The sequence below is a fragment of the Haplochromis burtoni genome, unplaced genomic scaffold (genome assembly GCF_018398535.1).
Source record: "Haplochromis burtoni strain Fernald_Lab_line unplaced genomic scaffold, NCSU_Asbu1 Contig_81, whole genome shotgun sequence".
NCBI classification, from domain to species: domain Eukaryota; kingdom Metazoa; phylum Chordata; class Actinopteri; order Cichliformes; family Cichlidae; genus Haplochromis; species Haplochromis burtoni.
In genome coordinates, this window is record NW_024582442.1 from 685792 (window position 1) to 704126 (window position 18335).

The window sequence follows — 18335 nt, forward strand, 5'->3', positions numbered from 1 at the left end:
ATATATATATACAGGAGTAACAAGACAGACAGCTGAGTTTACTAGTTTGGAGTGCCGCCACTGCCCCGGGGCTGAAGACCAGCAAATGCAGGGAATCCATATTGCAAAATAATTATTATGACCAGAAATGATGTTCACATAATGATGTGTCATTTGTTGCTTTCATGTGGCTGTCCCACTGACTAAATAAGCCTAATCTCCCTAGCACCCCTCCACCCCCCTTCGCCCTTGCCGTCTCTTTCTGTCTGTGGTCGACCCGCGCCGCTTTAGCTCCCATACTCCCACACAATGTGCAGATTCCAGCGGGGCTAGTCCCCCAGAGTTTGAACATGGTAAACAATTATCTGTCTAGCCCAAAGCAGCAGCAATACCCTCCTTCCTCCTCCTCCTCACCTCTTTCTCTTTCTCCCTTCCCTCTCTCTTTCTCTCTCTTTTTTTCTTACTCTCTCATCTTTCCTCTGCCTTTCTCTGACAGTGGCTTAAATAGAATGTTAATTTTGACTGGAGGTTTTCAAAGCCAAGACACTTCCTTTTCATCTTGGTGTGCACCGCAAGTTCACCAACACAAAGTCACTCCGCTCTTCAAAAAGGAAGTTGTTTTTTCCTTCCTGTCTATTTCTTTTTAACTCCCTCTTCTTTCTCACTCTTGCGCTTTCTCCCTCTCTTCTTTGTGTCTTCTGTCTCGTCTCAAAAAACAAAAAAGAAGACATGAGACTCTGGGAAAAGCGGTCTTTCAAGGTGATTGTTACTGCCTTCCCAAGCCATGGCAAATGCAAAATGCATTTTCCATCTGATACTAGTCTTTTTTTGCAAGCCCAGTGAAATGAAACGAATCAGAACAGCATTTTGTTAAGCGAACGTATTTTGCATTTTGCTTCTGGCAACAGGCTTTTCTCTCTTTGATCGCTTTACTATGCCGCTTGTTTCAAACATAAGCATAGAAATACATAGAACTTCCAAGTTAACTTTGCACTAGGAAAAAAAATGGTTCCCAAGTGCAAGCAGGCCAAGTTATGATCTTATTTAGTCACTGCCACTTCTGTTAAGTTTCTGTCAATCCTGCACACACTTGAGGATCAGTCAAAAACCTGACTTTTCTTGCCCACAGCTTATTGCGGAGCTACAGACGTCTGTATGTGATTCAAAGGAGGAGGCGATACGTCTGCAGACGGCAATGGAGAAGCAGCTAAAAGAGGCCAGTGCTCGCTGGGAAGAGGAAAGAAAGACAGTAACCCACCATGCCGATCAGACCCACAAGGTCAGTGTTGGAAACCACACACTTTAATAATTACATCACTCAGCACTGAGCAACAGGTATTTCTTCACATTCTATGATCCAAGTATGCAAGGTGGCACATGCCCCTTCTCTACACGTCTCATTATAAGCAGCTTTAATCATTTGTGTCCATTTATTAGGTGTGTGGTCCAGCAGTACTCTGTATTATTAAAGCTTTCAGTGGTATACTGCAGTGTTCCGACTCTGTCTTGTGACAGTTGTTGGGGTTGGAAGTTTAAATTTGAACACACCAGATATGATGAGTCCCCGTATTGTTGTATAGAGACGAAAGAGCTTGAGAAACACTGCTTTCATGTTACTTAATCGAATGAGCGTTATAATTTTTAAAAATGAGAGAGTAGGAAGTGGTTTGCATGAGAATTACCACCTCAATAACCAATGCCAAGGTTCTCAAATAGAAACGAGTGGATTGCCCACTTTGAGTTGGGAATGAGTTGAGTTCAAGTGTCTTATAGACTTGCTTAAGATTAGACAGTGGAACAGGAAATTGACAAGCAGATTGGTGCAACATCTGCAGTGATACAGACACTTTTACTGTCTGTGGAAAAGAGAAAGCTGAGGTAAAGCCAATCGATTTAAAATTCCTCCCCTCACCTGTGGCTAAGGGTGTGAAGCTCTGGCAAAGGACTGAAAGAATACGGTTTTAGATAAAGACAGCAGAAATCATCCGTCTCTAAAGGGTGTCTAGGCCAAGACTTAGAGATATGGTAAGGATCTCAGTCACCCAGAGGTGCTCAGGGTAGTGCCAGTTTTTGTCTGCACTGATAGGAGCCAGTTGTGGTGGTTTGGACATGTGACTCAGATGCCTCCTGAACACCTTAGATGAGGTGCTTTGGACATGCTCAACTGGGAGGAGATCCCAGTCCTGACCAGTGTTGGTCAAGTTACTTGAAAAAAGTAATCAGTAACTAATTACTGATTACTTCCCCAAAAAAGTAATCCTGTTACTTTACTGATTACTTATTTTCAAAAGATTAATTATAGTTACTTAGTTACTTTTTAAAAACACGATTTACAACCTGAAGAGGTGATAAAGCGATAGATCTTTCAGCCCAATTCTACTTTTTCTACATAATCCATCATACAAAATGTAATCAAATGGAAAAGTCTCTTTTTTTAACTTGTTTTATCAGTTTTAATCTTTTAACTTTATGCATCAAGCAAAAATTTAATTATATGCAACATTCTCTGACTTGAATAAATTAGTTTAACATTTAAACCTATTTTCTGCACATTCCAGCACATAAAATAAAATATTTTTTGTGTTTACACTCACTCTTTCAAATAGATGCAAGTAAAACACAGCAGAAAATAAATAAAGTCAAAGACTCAGCGGTCCTGTTGCTCTATTTTCACCTGTAAAGCAGGACTGCGGTAGGCGGAGGTTTACCCTGGTGCAGGTGTGCCGCGGTCAGTTGCGCATTACGTCGTTGCGCACTCGGTGCTTGCTTGGAAGTTTAGGGGTTTTTTTCGCTGTAAAAAGAAGTTTTCTTCCCACGCACGATGGACGCTAATGTTTTTGTCACTTTTTATGGAATCAAACTCAAAGTAAGGTCAGTACTTCCACGCTTTAAACGCTGCACGCTCATACTCTCTCCCACAATCGATATGTGATCCATTGTTGATCTGCACACAGCTGTTGTCACTAACGTCGCACTCGCTTACGTCACTGTCGTGAGACATTCTCGCAAAAAATCACGGTTTCAGTAACGCAGCGTTCCTACGGGAAAGTAACGGTAATCTAATTACCGTTTTTGCAATAGTAATCCCTTACTTTACTCGTTACTTGAAAAAAGTAATCAGATTACAGTAACGCGTTACTGCCCATCTCTGGTCCTGACCCAGGGCACACTGGAGAGATTCTGTCTCTTAGCCAGGTTGGGAACAGTAATAATAATAATGGATTGCATTTATATAGCGCTTTTTGGGACCCTCAAAGCGCTTTACAATTCCACTATTCATTCACTCTCACATTCACACACTGGTGGAGGCAGCTACAGTTGTAGCCACAGCTGCTCTGGGGCAGACTGACAGAAGCGAGGCAAGTAAGCAGTAGAAAAAATGGAAGGAATTTTATAAAATACATATTTCCTAAAATTACTAAACTATAATTAGTTCACTAACAGACCCGAATTTATAGTCAATATTATTGTTTTCAGTTACATTTTTAGCTGCTATGACACATATTACACTTTTGTCACAAGTCCTAGAGACAGGTTGTCAGCCTCTGGTTGCTAAGGAAAAATGTGTGTTCCTCAGTTAGTTGGTGGGTAGTTTCTGGAAGTTTGGGCCTCACTGTTCACAGTTTCACTACTGCTTCGACAAGCAGTTTGCAAGTGTTTGCAAACAAGTCGGTGTCTTCAACACAATCAATAGGCAACCAGGCAAGGACGTTCTTGTATATTTCTTTGAGACCTATTTCACTTAGTAACAGCAAGAGACCGCTCACCAACCAATCTGGGAATGTTTTCTCCAGCAACAAGTGGTTGCCATTGCCGTTGACTGGCCTCTAGGTCTGTGTAACTGGGGCCCAACTTGACAACTGGCAAGAAAGCTCACAAGAGAAAGTAGCAGCTGCAGTTATGTACTTCTTGTGTAAGCCAGAATGTAGTTTTTGATATTTAAAGACAAACATAGCAGTGATATGGCTGAAAACACAGAAAAAGAAGCACTTCACATATGTGTTTTTTATCCTACCACAAATGGCTTGCACTGTATGAGGATGCTTGGCAGGAGAAGCGTTTTGAGTAACCGAACCCTCACAAAAACCTGAACTTACTTTTTATGTCAGTAAATGTAAATACACTATTAACTATGATGGAGGTTACCACTAACAAAAAATACAGGAGCTTCTGTCCAAAGTGCCAGCCACTTTAATAGTTCATTCTGATTCAGTAAAAGGACTAGATGTTACAATCCCTGATAACGCATTATTAAGAGAGGATGATAAAGTCCCAGCAGTCACACAGTTCCTCTTCTCAGTGGTCTCTGCAGTGTTTGCTATATCTAAAGTATCTTTACACCAGCAGAACTGGGGGTATGTCAGTAAACGTCGTGCTCTAAAAAAGCCTCGTCTGGATTTCACTTTTATAGAGTAGACACGGGACGCTTTTCTTTACTTAAAGCGCACTGCCTGTTTGTATGCATGTGCTCTGTCATTTTTATGGCTCGCTGCAAACTCCATAGTGACTTTAAGTGGCTCGTGTGCTCTGTGTCTGGCTGAATCTTATAAATCTCTCTGTTTCACCCAACATCTTAAGTCATAGCCCCTCTTTATCATTCCTGACAATCCCTTTTACTGTTAAACTTTACACTTTGGCACATTTCTTTTAACATTTTACTCTTTTTTTTTTTCTCTTTTGCTTCTGTAAAAAATTTAATGTTTTATATTAAAAAAAAAAAAAAGAGAGATGTGTTAATCCTTTTCCCTGATCCATGTGGATTTCTTTTAAGGAATCGGCTTCTTGTATTCCTCTTCTTCCCAGAAGCTGAATGGAGTGCAGTTGAAGTAGCAGTTGACTGGGTGTGGCTCACTTTAAAAAGACTTGTTGTGTCTGGGATCAGGACATATTTCCAAACACAACCTTGTCTGTTTGTGGCTGGAGCTGTCTCATATAGTAAAGAGGCAGGTCCGTGAGCCTCTCTTCAGAGCTCTTCTCCTTCCAGGCCCTGGAATCCCAGGCCCTCCTCGCTCAGACATGCACAAAAGCAACCTGTTTTCTATGAAATTACTAGTCCGGCCCCCACACTCAATTATTGTGTTGTCATTTTTATCCATATGTGATTAACGGTAAAGGCTCGCTGTAGTCCTTTGAGTCCAGATACATCAGCAAAGCCCTGTTTAGTTTCTGTCTGGACTGATATATCTTTACTTCCCTTACACTCATTCTTATGATACAATGATACAATAAAACTTCAGAAAGTTTTTTTTTTAATGCGACAGCATTAAGAAGTACAGTAGAAACTGACCTAACGACTCAACATTCACTTACACTCGACATTTATTCAAATGAATTTGATACCGTCTTGAGTCTTGCTTACTGAAAGTTTTCATAACCAATGTTTCCACTGATCCTTAAAACGAACTTTTAAAAGTACCTTTTTTTAAATAAAACTATTTAAATTTTACAAACAGGTGACACCTGAATGAGCGACTTCTTACTGCTGGATTATTTATTAAATTACTAGTGCTGTCAGCATTAATCTTGTCAAAATGACGTTAACACCATAACCGCATTAACGTGGCAAATCTCCGTTAGCGAGGGACTGGACGGCGCTAACGCTTTAACGAGCTTACCGCGCTAACGCGTTGACGCCATGCAGCCCCGTTTGGACGAATTCCAATCATATGGAAATATCAGGGCTTTATGTATTAAAATGTCTAATTGGTAACATCAGTTATTGAAATATAATTGCAGGTGTTATTCATAACTTTATACAATCTCAGCCGTGTACTAGATTAGTTAGGACTTAATGATAAAACAGCAAAGAGACCTGTGGAAGTGCCTAATATCAGCAGTAATGATAATAATATTAAAATGTCATCCAGTGTATTAAGTGCTGACTCCAAAGAACATCACTGGCATCGCCATACAACTCCAAATTAGCAAGCGTTACACGAGTTTACGTCCCTGGAATTTGTAGCTGCAACATTTGAATGAAAAAGAAACTTTCAAATCACATTCAGGGAAAGTTCATCATTCACCGTGCTGGGTGACAGTGTCTGTGAATCATGCTTTCGACCCTACAACAAGTTCAGTCCCACTACCAATGTTTCATGTCATCATGGGGCGAGAACTGGCAGGAAAAGAGACGTGCAGGAAAATGTTTTAGCTGTTGAGGCCTGTGTGAAATTGGTAAAGTGCTGACATTCAAAAAGTGACTTTCAGCTCCTCTCCTGCCACAAGGGGTCACCACAACAGGTAGCTCCACATGCTTGCTTTGGTAGACTATTGCGCTGGATGCCCTTCTTTGCAACCCCAAAGGGGATCGATAAAGCGCTGGCATTAGCAAAACAAAAAATATGACGTCAGTAGAGGTCTGCTGCTAGCATATTATCAGCTACCGTACAGTTAACTCTGTTCATTAAAGCCTTATAGTATACTCTTGCACACAGGCACAGGGACACCCGAGTAGTACTTCCCGTTATGCTTCCTCTGAAGGGCACATGGACAGTTACTGCATTGTAACTGAGTCTCTGTGGGCGAGTCCTCTCCATCACAAAGAGTTTTTATCAACATGGACTCTTCTGCTCATCGTCTAATGATGAAATTTCCATCATTCAGACCCTAGCAGACTTGCGGATGCAGACGCATATCAAAACCTTCAAGTATTCAGTGAGTCTCAGTAAGACAGCACCACTCCTATAAGTCAAACAGACTCAGATCTGGCTTGCATCATAAAGACATTCAGTTCTGACAGAGATAAATCAGGAAACATTGCAAAAATTGATGGCTGGTTGGTCTGCTGTGGAAATCATTTCAGTCTTAAAAGGTGTTTGATTTAAAAAAAAATATTTGCGACATTGGATACATCTCCACATTGTTCGCTCAGTGTCTAAATTAAACATCAGAACTGTAGAAGAATTCTTATGTGATTCAATTACTGGCCAAACGCCAAACATGGTGACATGTTGATTAAGGAATTGGTTACTGTCTGTGTCGCACTGTAGCATGCAAGACTTGTAGATCACATCGTGCTTTTGTTGTAATCTAAGTGCAACACGACACAGTAACACGCACGTGCCGACTTCCCCGTTGTGTGCGGTTTTACAAGACACGGGCCTTAGCATCTCTGTTTGGAGGAGACGGCAGCTTTCTGTTTCCATTATCTGTGCGCTCATTATTATGATCCCCGTGTATTAACCACCTGCTAACGAGGCTCTAATTAATGGTTGAATTGCTTATTAAAGGCCAGACGTGAGGGGGAGAAGTGAACGGGGGAGAGGAAAGTAAGATTAGACAAACATCAAATAAACTGAGAGAAAGTAAAGACGTAAAACAAAGATTTGTTGTGATCTTGAAAGAGAAGGTTGAGATCCCATACAGTGAAGGAGAAGAAAGGGAAACGACGGAGGACGTGTGAGGATTGAGACGAAAGGAGGAAAGAGCAGGGGAGAAAAAAAAGAAAGAGATGGTGGAGAGCTGTCAGTGGGCCATCGGAGGGAGTGTGTCGCCTGCTGACATTGTTTCCACGCTGCTCACTTCAAAGGGCTCGGATTATGAAGAGAGCGAGGGGCTTCAGACAATGGGAGGGGAAGAAAATAACATCAAAGTTAGCCGTGCATTTGAATTGGGATAATCCCAAAACAGTTGTTCTGAATGCATGCTGCACCAGATCAGATGTCCCTTTTTCTTTTTTCTTTTCCTCGCCAGCCCCATTCTGCCGTTTCTAGCCTGAATTTAGCTCCCTCTGTGGCTCTACTGTACTTGAACTTCTTAAATGTGGGTGTTAACTGCAGAGACCTTTGTATCTCATAAACCCTTTTTTTAGAACAGCGGCAGTACAGTTAAGTATGCTCATTATCTTCCTTTTTTCGTACACATGACGTTTAGGTGGAGTGCGGTGTGTGCGTGGGAGCGTGCTATGTGTGTGCGTACGTACATAGGGCGAGCTTTAGTGTCTGTCTGCTTGCCATGTTGTTGCAGACGGGGCCCTTAGCTTTGCTTTCCCAGGCACATTTTTGCTTGAGTCGCAAATAGGTTAAATGTTGAAGTGTGTGTTGCAAACAGTTGCAGACGGTGCCCTGGTCCAGGATAATGAGCAGACTCAGCCTCTAAATCTGCTGAACTGAACCTACTTTTAGCTTGTTGTTTTATTTAATATTTTCTTTTTTGGCTCAAACTCAATTTTTGCAAAATATGCAAATCAAATGAGCAGAATAAACAGAAGCGCATTCATTAGAAAGCTCGAGTGTCATAAATGGTACCTTCACCTTTCTCCCTAATGTCATTTTTTATGAGTAATATCCCATATACAGTGTAGTCATATTAAAGTGTGGTAAATAACTCTAGACTGAAATTTAAGGAGGGAGTTTGGCACTGTGAAACCCCATGTGGAAGTCTTCTGCTCGGTATATTGGCCTTTGAACACCGTACACCCATACAGTGGCATCCTACTAATCGCGATGTCGGGCCACCATAAAACATGCCAGATTTTATAGTTCATTTTTAACGCTAATCTGCAAAATTAACTATTAAGACTAATATGGAGACTATTTATTTATATATCAATTAATTCATGAGACTTCTTTTGCAACCATTGGAGTCACCCGCTTATGGCCAAAAGGAGAAATACAGATTTATGTTGTTGACTTCACTTTTCAGGCCAGAAGCCATCTATTATATACAGTCTATGGTGGTGACTCACCATTCCTAATCCAGTTAATTTTAGAGTGCCAATTATCTCATAACAGTTGGCAAGTCTCTTTGAGTGCACTGGAACCTGGCTGGTGTCAAAGGACTGTGCAAGGTGAAAGCTATACAATGCTCTCTGTTTGTTTTCATGCGTCCTGTCTATTTATAGCATTGATATAGTTGATATTGGCCACTGGTCCACCGTGACACATAGCTAGTGGTTTGTTTAGAGGATTATTCACTTCCTGATGTCAACCGCTTCTCTTCTTGTGGTTTTGTTATTAAGTGTCTGCATATTTGTGTGGATTTTTCCGTTTCTGATGCATAGGGTTAGAGGTAAATGTGTTTAATAGTGACGTTATCTGGATTATTTGACCACATGATGTGTGTCTATGTGGCCGTGTTTGCAGGTAGTGTCTTTTCTTTTCTTTTCTTTTTGGTCTGTGTGTTCATGTGTGTGTCAGACCGTATTTATGAGTGTGCATGTACACTTGCCTGAAATGTGCAGCTGCCAAATCTGACAGAACTGAAGCCCACATTAGCTTGCCAAGAAAAAAGGTACAAAGACACACACACATTCACACACATACACACGGCTTGTCTCTACCCTCTCTCAGAGCCTATCTTCCCAACTCTGTATCTTTCGAACTCTTTCTGTCTCAAACTCTGACTCTACACACACACACACACACATACACAAGCACACATGCTCACCTCGCCCTGCCAAAAGGGAGAGGTGGCTGGTGAATAAACAATGGCACTCCGCCCATAGTGTCACCCGCCTGGGCTTTGATCAGCACCGCTGTTCCTGCTCCCCACAGCAGTGCTTCCTGTCTTTCTGCCTGCCGAATGTTGCCACGCACGTCCCCCGAAACGCACGCACGCACACACACACACACACCTCTGTAACTTAGTGTTCGTGGACCTACATACACTCTCTTTCTCCCATTTTCTTCTCACTAAGTCTTTATCTGTGTCTTTCCCTCCCTCAAACTCTCCCACAAACACAGCTTTGAGTTAGTGCCCTTGTCTCTACAGTACATCTTCCAATAGTATTGCATTCTCTAACATACACCCACATATATTCAGTGTTTTCAGACACACACACACACACACTGAAGACAGGGATACACACCTTTGATCCAGGCTCCTCCAGCAGTAGCTTCTAGTGCGAGTCAAAGAGAAGGTCCTGTTGTAGTGTCCTCTGGGTGAAGTGACAGGAGACACATTACATAATGCAACAGTGACCATTGTCTCACAGTGTTTGAGGATGAGAGTGAATATGTGAGGTGCACTGTTCTTTGTGCATTAGACAGTGTGTTTCTTGGTTAAATTTGCAGTAGATGTAGTCCATGTGATCTAAACGCTGTTTTTTTTTTTTTGTGCATGCATAACAATGAGGGATCCTGTACATGCACACACGCACACACAGCCATACAAACATGCACACATTAAGGAGGCTAGTTGTAGCAACTGCAGTTTGTCTGTAGTTCTGTAGTTATATATGCATTAGTTTCTGAGGGGGTTGAAAGGATGACTTTGCCTGTGGGAAGGAATGGCAGCAGTGGATCAAGAACAGGTGCGCTGGATACTCTGTGTAGCAGAGGCAAAGAGCTGCTTCAGTAGTTGTGTGTGTGTACGCGAGTGTCCATTTGTCTCCCGTGTTTCTGTGTCCGTCCACGTCCTTCAACACATCCGAGTTCTTTGTGTCAACCTTGAACTGCACATTTGTTTGTTAACCATCTGAACCATCATTTTCCTCTCTTCTTCTTCTCTTTCCTCTGTGTGTGTATGTGTGTGGGCATGAATACAGTTTTCATTTGTGTTGTGTGTTTGGTATCTGAAATGGTTGATGTTACTTCCTGAAAATAAACTAAACTGCTCTTTACTTTTAGCTAGGTTTAGGTTTATCGGTCCAGTTAGCCAAAATATACGTAACTGTTGATGCTAACCACAGATTGAGTTAACTCAGAAAATGTTATGTGATTTGTGGAATTATCTGAACTTGTGGTTTAAAGATGTGAGACTCATACCCCTCTTTGGTATGACACAGCAATGAGGGAGGGTCTGTAGTTATCCATTATCAGCCCTCAACTTGGTCCACGACGTTCCTCTCAGCCGCCGTTGGACCCTGGTCAGATACTGGCTAGCTTTGGTAGGGATGTTTACATGTCTTTTGACCAACTGGCAATACAGAGACGAGAGAATGGTGAGCACAGAGTGCCACTTCCTGTTCTCTTGCTTCAAAGTCGGTGTTTTTGTTTTTACGTGGGTTTTTTGGTTAGATGCTTGAAATAAGATCTGTGGTTAACGTGTTTTAGACATTTTCCAGTTTCGTTCTACAACATAAAAAAACCTCAGTCAATAATCCGCCTGTAAATGTTGAAGAAGCACCAGCAAGTAGCTAAATGAGACTAGAGAAGAGACTGAAAGGCTGTAGTGATGATGACACTGTGACACTGAGAGAGCTAAAAGAGGCATTCAGTAACCTTTCTGTTTCGGTGGCTTTTTGTTTTGAGTGACTTTTATTTAAATCTGTGGTTTCCTCCAACGACTTTCTCACTTCCTGGGTGTGTTTGTTAGCATCACTAATAAAAGTATATTTCTTAATATAAGAGCAAACACACTGGGGCACTTCTTGTACTCGTGCCCCACCGATGGCTGTTGTTCTCTTAAATCTTAACTCCGTGCTGTCAAGTAAGCCCACATTCCAACTTCCAGCTAATTCCGGTTTGTCCTTTATGTCAGCATCAGCGTTAGCCAGAAAGTTATAGTCTTGGATCTGTATACACACTGTATTTATAGCACGTGTGAAAGCGAAGGTTGCTCTCCCTCTTTTTTTCTTTCCCACTCTTTCCTGTATGCATTTGTGTGCGTGCATGCTTGCTCCACACGTGTGCATTGTGTCGGCTGATTGATGAGTTTTCCGGCCATGGGGCCGATTCCCAGCAGCGTTTGATCCACATATCAGAGGAGGTGGAAGTAGAAGAAAGATAACATTCCAGGATGCTATAAAAGAACGTGGGAAGTAGAGTAGCTCATAGAGAGCATATTTGCAGACAACAAATGGAAATTACTCACCAAACCACAAACCTTATGCAATGTACAAAGAAACCAAGAGCTCTTTTGCGCTTTGGCTTGGGCTCCTCAGTTTGAAGGATACCATAGAACTTGGCTGAGGTCACAGATTGCATAATATCACTTAATAAGAGCTACAAGAGTTAGCGATATAGTTCAGAAAACCACTAAAATTGTCAGTAAGTTCAATGCAAGATATTTTTGGCATTCACAGAATGGTGATTTACTATTTTAATAGCCACAACATTATTTATTGTTGTAACCACTTATTTTTATTTTAATATAAATTACAGTGCTGTACAGTGGTTAGCCATCAGCAGGACACCAGATTGATTCTGTGCAGTGAAACGATATTAAATAGATGTGTATCGCATAATCTTGATTTTTTTAAATCCTGGTAAGAATCTGAGGATTTACTCCTAAATCAAAAGAGCACCTATGTTTCATAAGATGTTGTCAAGAGTTTTTAGGATGCACTTGATATGCGTCCTTTTCGATAAGCAGAACAAATGCACGAATGCCCACACACAAACGCACACACACAGCAGGCATATGGTGTATGTTTTATAGTCGTTTCCTATTCTCTTTCTAGCGCAGCTCACAGCAGCTGAAAGAGACGGGAAGACCGAGAACAGCGCGTTCCCCCCAGTGGGCACAGCTCGGTTGCAACATGTCTTCATTAGCGTGGCAATTGTCTTACTATTTTCATCAGTACCAGAAAAGACGGGCAAGATAACCGTTCGATTTACTGCTCAGGAGTTGCTCCACAACTGCTGCCATCACGCTATCTTCCCACTTTACTTCTAAATCAACTCTGGGAAGAAGAACTGAAAAGCATTAAAGCACTGAAAGCAAATCAATTCACACCAACATCGGTGTTATCTTTCAGTGGGGCTGTCCTGGTCGACTTGCTAAACCACTTTTCTTTTTCTTTTTTTCATTCCTACACACAGACAAGACAGACCAACAGCAAAGCAAAAGCAAAAGTTTCTCTTCTCTTAACACCTCAGGAGGGAGACCTCTCTCCTCCTCCTACAGCTTCTCTCTTACACTCACTTTTTTACCTTTCCCACAATCCTTTGATAAAAGTGCAGATAAAAGAAAGTCTGTGCTCATCTCTCTGGCCATCCATCTCTCCTTGAGGTTAGCACCTCCTTTATTATTTACTATTAGATCAGTAGCCATGCACACACACACCGCCTTGTTCTACTAAAGCTGGTGTGTGTGTGTGTGTGTGTGTGTGTGTGTGTGTGTGGGCGCAATCCACAAACTGTCTCTGCTTATGTATGTCTGTGTGCTTTGTGCGCCTTGTGTATGTATCTGTTCTTACCCTTGTGTGTGTGTGTGTGTGTGTGTGTGGTGTGTGTGTGTGTGTGTGTGTGTGTGTGTGTGTTGTGTGTTTTTGTGTGTGTGTGTGTGTGTGTGTCCTTGGCTGGAGGCGGTGCAGTGTGAGGTTTTTGCTGCTGTCTGAAGTCGTCCAGCCTCAGTGTCATTAGAGGATCTCTTTAATCCAGACTTTGGGAGAAACTTCTGACAGCACGCTGCAAATAGAAGGCCCCGCCGCACATGAAGAGCAGCTCAGCTCCTAACAAAACACCAAGTTTAAAGAGGCCCCTGGCCTTTTTTCCTCCTCCCACTATTCCCTCCCTTCTTTCTTCTTTGCTTTTCTTTTTTTTTTATCCTTGCCCTCTGTTGCTTTTACTTCACCCTGGGGAAACATGCTCGCCTTATCTGCGCAGGAGGACCACCCAGGAAAGATGACTAAGGCATCGTTGTGCCTGTGTGACGCCGCGTGTATGTTTGTGTGCGTACGACGCAGTAACTGCGCACTCATTTGACTGCAGAGTGTAGCGCTCACATTTTTAGAACTTTTGCTGTTAATATTAATGCATGCCTATACCTGTATGGATCGCTCTGAGCGGTATGTTTGTTGGTGCTTGTGTGCGCGTGTGCCTCGCTAATCCTTTGAGCCAAAGTTTGGAATGAAAGGCAGAGGCACTTTGCTGATGGAGAGGTGAGAGAGACCTCTAAGCCCCCAACCGATGTACCGTGCGCCAGAAGTAGAACCGCTGCCCCTATCTCTTCACTCCGGCCACGTGTTGTTGTTTTTTTTCCTCCTTCACGTCCCTCCTCCTCTTCGGTATCTTGCTGTTTCTCATTTTTCACCTTTCTGAACTTTCTCCCCTCTTGCACTCTTCTGGATGTGGTCACATTTCTCTTGCTGTCTTCTCAAGCTTTTCCTTTGCAATTTGCTTTTCTCACTTTCTTTTTTACACCTTTCAGTTTCAGGCTTCCTTCGTTCATACCCAACATGTCTTCCTAAGGAAATCAGACCCCCCTCCTCCTCCCTTACACCCCCACCCCCTCTTCCTACCCTGTTTTCAATGATCCCAGTCAGTCTGCATGACTGATACAGACCATATCACCCTCAGCATCTGGAGACATTTTTGCTGAATATTATACACATGGTCATTCATGTACTAAAGAAAAGAACTGTGTGCGTATGTTGACTACTTGTGTGTATGCAGTACATGTTATATGTACAGTACAGAGTTACAACAGTGGAAGTTAGACTGAGAAAATGAAGAATCAATAATGAAGCACCAGTTGGAGGTTTTGTGTCTGAACAAGTGCCCTCATTGATTAAAGTCAAGGTCAGACAGACCATGCACATCAGCTTCAGCACAGTATCTGTTGCTAATTCGCTTAATATGACCATTGTGTCTGACGGCAATAATGACTGAGTATCTGCAGCTCTTTCTGACTCACAAAGCTGTACTGTTCATCAGCAGAAACATCCCATATGATTCTATTAATGAAGGAACCAGGGTTGAACTTTTGCACTTAGATTTGCTTTGAGTACATCAAACGTAGAACCCACAAGAAAGAGAAAAACACGTCACCAGTGAGGTCAGCCTCACTTCCCAGAAGATGAGGTCGAGAAATTTTGTGTCACATTGCGGGGAATCACTAGTTGGACAGGAAGAGATGGGTGGGGTGTGATCTGTTAAGGACGCTTATCTATATTGTCTGCAACGGTGCTGTTTTAAGAATAGTTGTAGGTGACATTAGGGTCACAGTGGGTAGGTTTTACAAGATGATAGCAGACGTTTGCAGCTTAATCATAGACTGTATATAAGAGATGGATGCAGCCAACTTGATGTAAGCCACTAGTTTTTGGTCTCTGTTGTTTGAAGCCTTCATGTTTGCATTTTGACGACAGCTATGCTACTTTCTTTGCAGCCAGAAGTGATTATATTTTAAAAGAAACGGTGCTGCTGTTACCGAGCCTGGTTAGTAAGACACAGTTAGATCCATATATATTTGGTAAGAGACAACTTTTTACCTCAATAAATTTTAAATTAAACAACTCTGATGCAGTGCAGACTTTCAGCTTTAATTCAGTGGGCTGAACAAAAAGATTGCATAAAAATCTGAGGGACTAAAGCGTTTTTTTAACATCGCTTCATTTCAGGGGCTCAAAAGTAATTGGACAGATTAAATACAGGAAAATAAAATGTTCATTTCTAATACTTGGTTAATACTCTATCCAAAGAACGTTTTTCCAGAACTGTGCTGGCTTTTTTAGATGTTGGGGTTTTGTTTTTTTTAGCCAAGTTCAATCTAGCCTTTCTATTCTTGGCACTTATGAGTGGCTTGCACCCTGCAGTGAACCCTCTGTATTTACCTTCATGCAGTCTTCTCTTTATAGTAGACTTGGATATTGATACGCCTACCTCCTGAGTTGTGTTGTTCACTTGGTGGGCTGTTGTGAAGGGGTTTCTCATGACCATAAAAATTATTCTCAATATCACTTCTTGGGACTGTTTGTTAGCATCACTAATAAAAGTGTATTTCTTAATATTGGGGCAAACACACTGGGGCATCAACCACTGTTGTCTTCTGTGGACCTCCAGGTGTTTTTGCGATGCTGACTTCACCAATGCTTTCTTTCTTCCTCAGGATGTACCAAACTGTAGATCTTTCCACTTCTGATATTGTAGTAATTTCTCAGATGGGTTTTATCTGTTTTCACAGCTTTAGGATGGCTTGTTTCACCTGCATGGAGAGCTTCGTTGACCACATGTTGTCTGTTCACATCAAAATCTTCCAAATGCAAGCACCACACCTGAAATCAACTCCAGGCCCTTTAGCTGCTTAATTAATAATGACATAACAAAGGAATTGGCCACACCTGCCCAGCCTTTGAGTCAAATGTCCAATTACCTTTCCCTTTAAAAAGAGAGTGACACATGTTAAAGAGCTGGAACTCCTAAACCATTCATCCAATTTGAAAGATGGGAGTCTACTTATTATATAACTATATTCGGAATATGTTTCAGTAAATGGGTATAAAAAAACAAAACTTGTGTCAGTGTCCAGATATGTACTTCAGACAGAAGTACCTTGTGAACACTTTGTGTTACTGTGGGACACCGGATATGCCTGTAAATCTCGTCGTCTCTCTTTTCTAAAACTGTTAGAAGTTTGTCTCCAGCACAAACAGAAACGAAGGTACAGTCACTAAAAGAGCACTTGTTAAATGGGCCCCCTGTTGGGATGATGGTTAAAAAAAGAAATAACGGGGTGGGGGGTGGTAGAGTTACTACGAGTTTACAACATTATAAAATGAAGGTATGTAGGATATAAACCTTGTTTTTAAAAAGAAACACATTTTATTTGTGATATCACGGAAGAGAAGTGCTTTACCCACAATCCAAAGTTGAAATGGTCACTGTTACCATGGGAAAGTATTTTTTAAGATTTTTTTTTCTACACTCTCCCAAATGTTTAATTCGTCTCAAGAGACCATCACCACAATAAGCTGTGCATCTCTCTCTGCCCCTCTCCTCCAAACCCACTCCCACCCAAAAATAAATACTAGTCCTTGCATGCCTTCTCTACACTACCACTACAGCTACTTAAAGCTCTTGTAATTCATGTCAACTCCACTGAAAATGCTTTTCTTAGTGTCACTGAGACTTTGATTCGTCAGTAAACAAAATGAAATGATGAAATCAAAGGCAAAGGCTTTCACAGAATGGAGATGTAGGCTACAGTGGGGTCGTGACTAGTTAAGAAATACCCTGATTAATAGGATAAGCACGCTGGAAATGGGCCGCCTTTCATGTTGAAGAGCTGAAACTGACCTCGACGTGCTCTAGAGTCATGTTGGCCGATTAATGTGTGCTGAGGGGGAAAAAATCCAACTACCAGAAGCCTAAATGAAGCCTAAATCACCTGCGTCAGTGCAGTTGAGGTTAGTTCACACTGTGTTTTAAATTAGTGAAAGAAAATGGTCATATATGAGATAAAATTGCCAAGAGGATCAGACACTGTGAAATCGGAGTGTATTCAGTATAAAAATCTAACTAACAAATCCGAGTCTGTGTTTCTTTCTTCCTTTTTACTTCGTGGTGTAGTTTCAAGAGAAGCTCTACCTAAAAGTTCACCCCGGCCCTAAAGCCTTGCAGTCTGCGCGTGATTTATGTCAGTGGACTGAATCGTAGATCAGGCGGTCATGCCTATCACCTGGACTACGTTTCCCTCGGCTCGGAGAATCAACAAGTCAACACCTGGCCTGCTCACTCAACTCCAGTGGGGGGAGACACTGTGGATATTGATGTTAGCCAGTGCTACACTCACACTTCTTGGAGGTGTGTGTGCATGCAAGTGTAAATGCACGCCCGTGCTTTCATCTTAAGATATTTGTGTGTGTGTGTGTGTGCACACGCACACTTGCACGTGTGTACATATCAGTCCCTGCTTTCCATGCAGGCTAATCAAAGATGAAGTGTCCACATGTGCACTCGGAACATCTGGTTCTGGGTCGTACGCAGGAACTGTGCCTTGCTATCACTTACGGGCAGAAAGGGGGGAAAACTGCTTTGTGCGTTTCTTTTTCTTTTTTTTTTATTCTTCTTTCTTGCCTGAGTCTTAGAAAGCAAAATAGATTGAATTCTTTATTGGTACCTTGTGGGGAAATTTGATCGGCACAGGTACTGGAATACATGCGAGAGGGCTCGTTATCCACTAAATGATACAGTGTATGTTTCTTAGTACTGCCAAGGAAAGGAATAAGAACTGCAGCTTTATAAAAGACTAGAAAGTTTGTTTGTTTCCATACTGGGGAAGTCTTTCTTTATGCCCTTGTCTAAAAATAAGTTTAGGGTTAATGAGGGCAGCTTCATAGTAATTACTGAGATTGCTTTGTTAATAGCCTTTTACCTCCCAAAAAGTAATCACAAGCTGTATCTCTCTTCATTGTCCTTCTGTCTATGTTTGTGTACTCTATATTCCTATTAGTTTTCTCCATCTACTTGTTTTTTTTAGCTCTGGTCTTGAGTCTGGTGTAGCCTCTTATTGAGATAAAGTGTGCATCTGTTTGCAATCTCAAATGTAACTGCAGATTGTCTATCAATTTGTGCCACGTAACACTTAACGCCACACCGAATTCGAAATGTTTTTCTCTTTGCGTCAGTCAGCTGACTGACTGTCTCTCCCTTCCCTCAGGCTCTGCAGGAAAAGGTGGAAAGTCTACAGAGACAGCTGCACTTGGCAGAGAAGAATCTGCTAAGCAAAGAGCTGGAGACTGAAGAGAAGGT

General features: G+C 41.8%; 1 protein-coding gene across 4 annotated transcripts in view; it reads left to right on the plus strand.

The window, feature by feature from the left end:
• cep112 (centrosomal protein 112) overlaps nucleotides 1-18335 on the plus strand; it is a 139900-nt gene that overhangs the window by 104907 nt on the left and 16658 nt on the right. For all 4 annotated transcript variants that reach the window (XM_005925400.3, XM_042222204.1, XM_042222203.1 and 1 more), the window contains 2 exons: nucleotides 1109-1258; nucleotides 18244-18333. In XM_005925400.3, the coding sequence (XP_005925462.1) occupies nucleotides 1109-1258; nucleotides 18244-18333 (240 nt within the window). The remainder of the gene's footprint in view (nucleotides 1-1108; nucleotides 1259-18243; nucleotides 18334-18335) is intronic.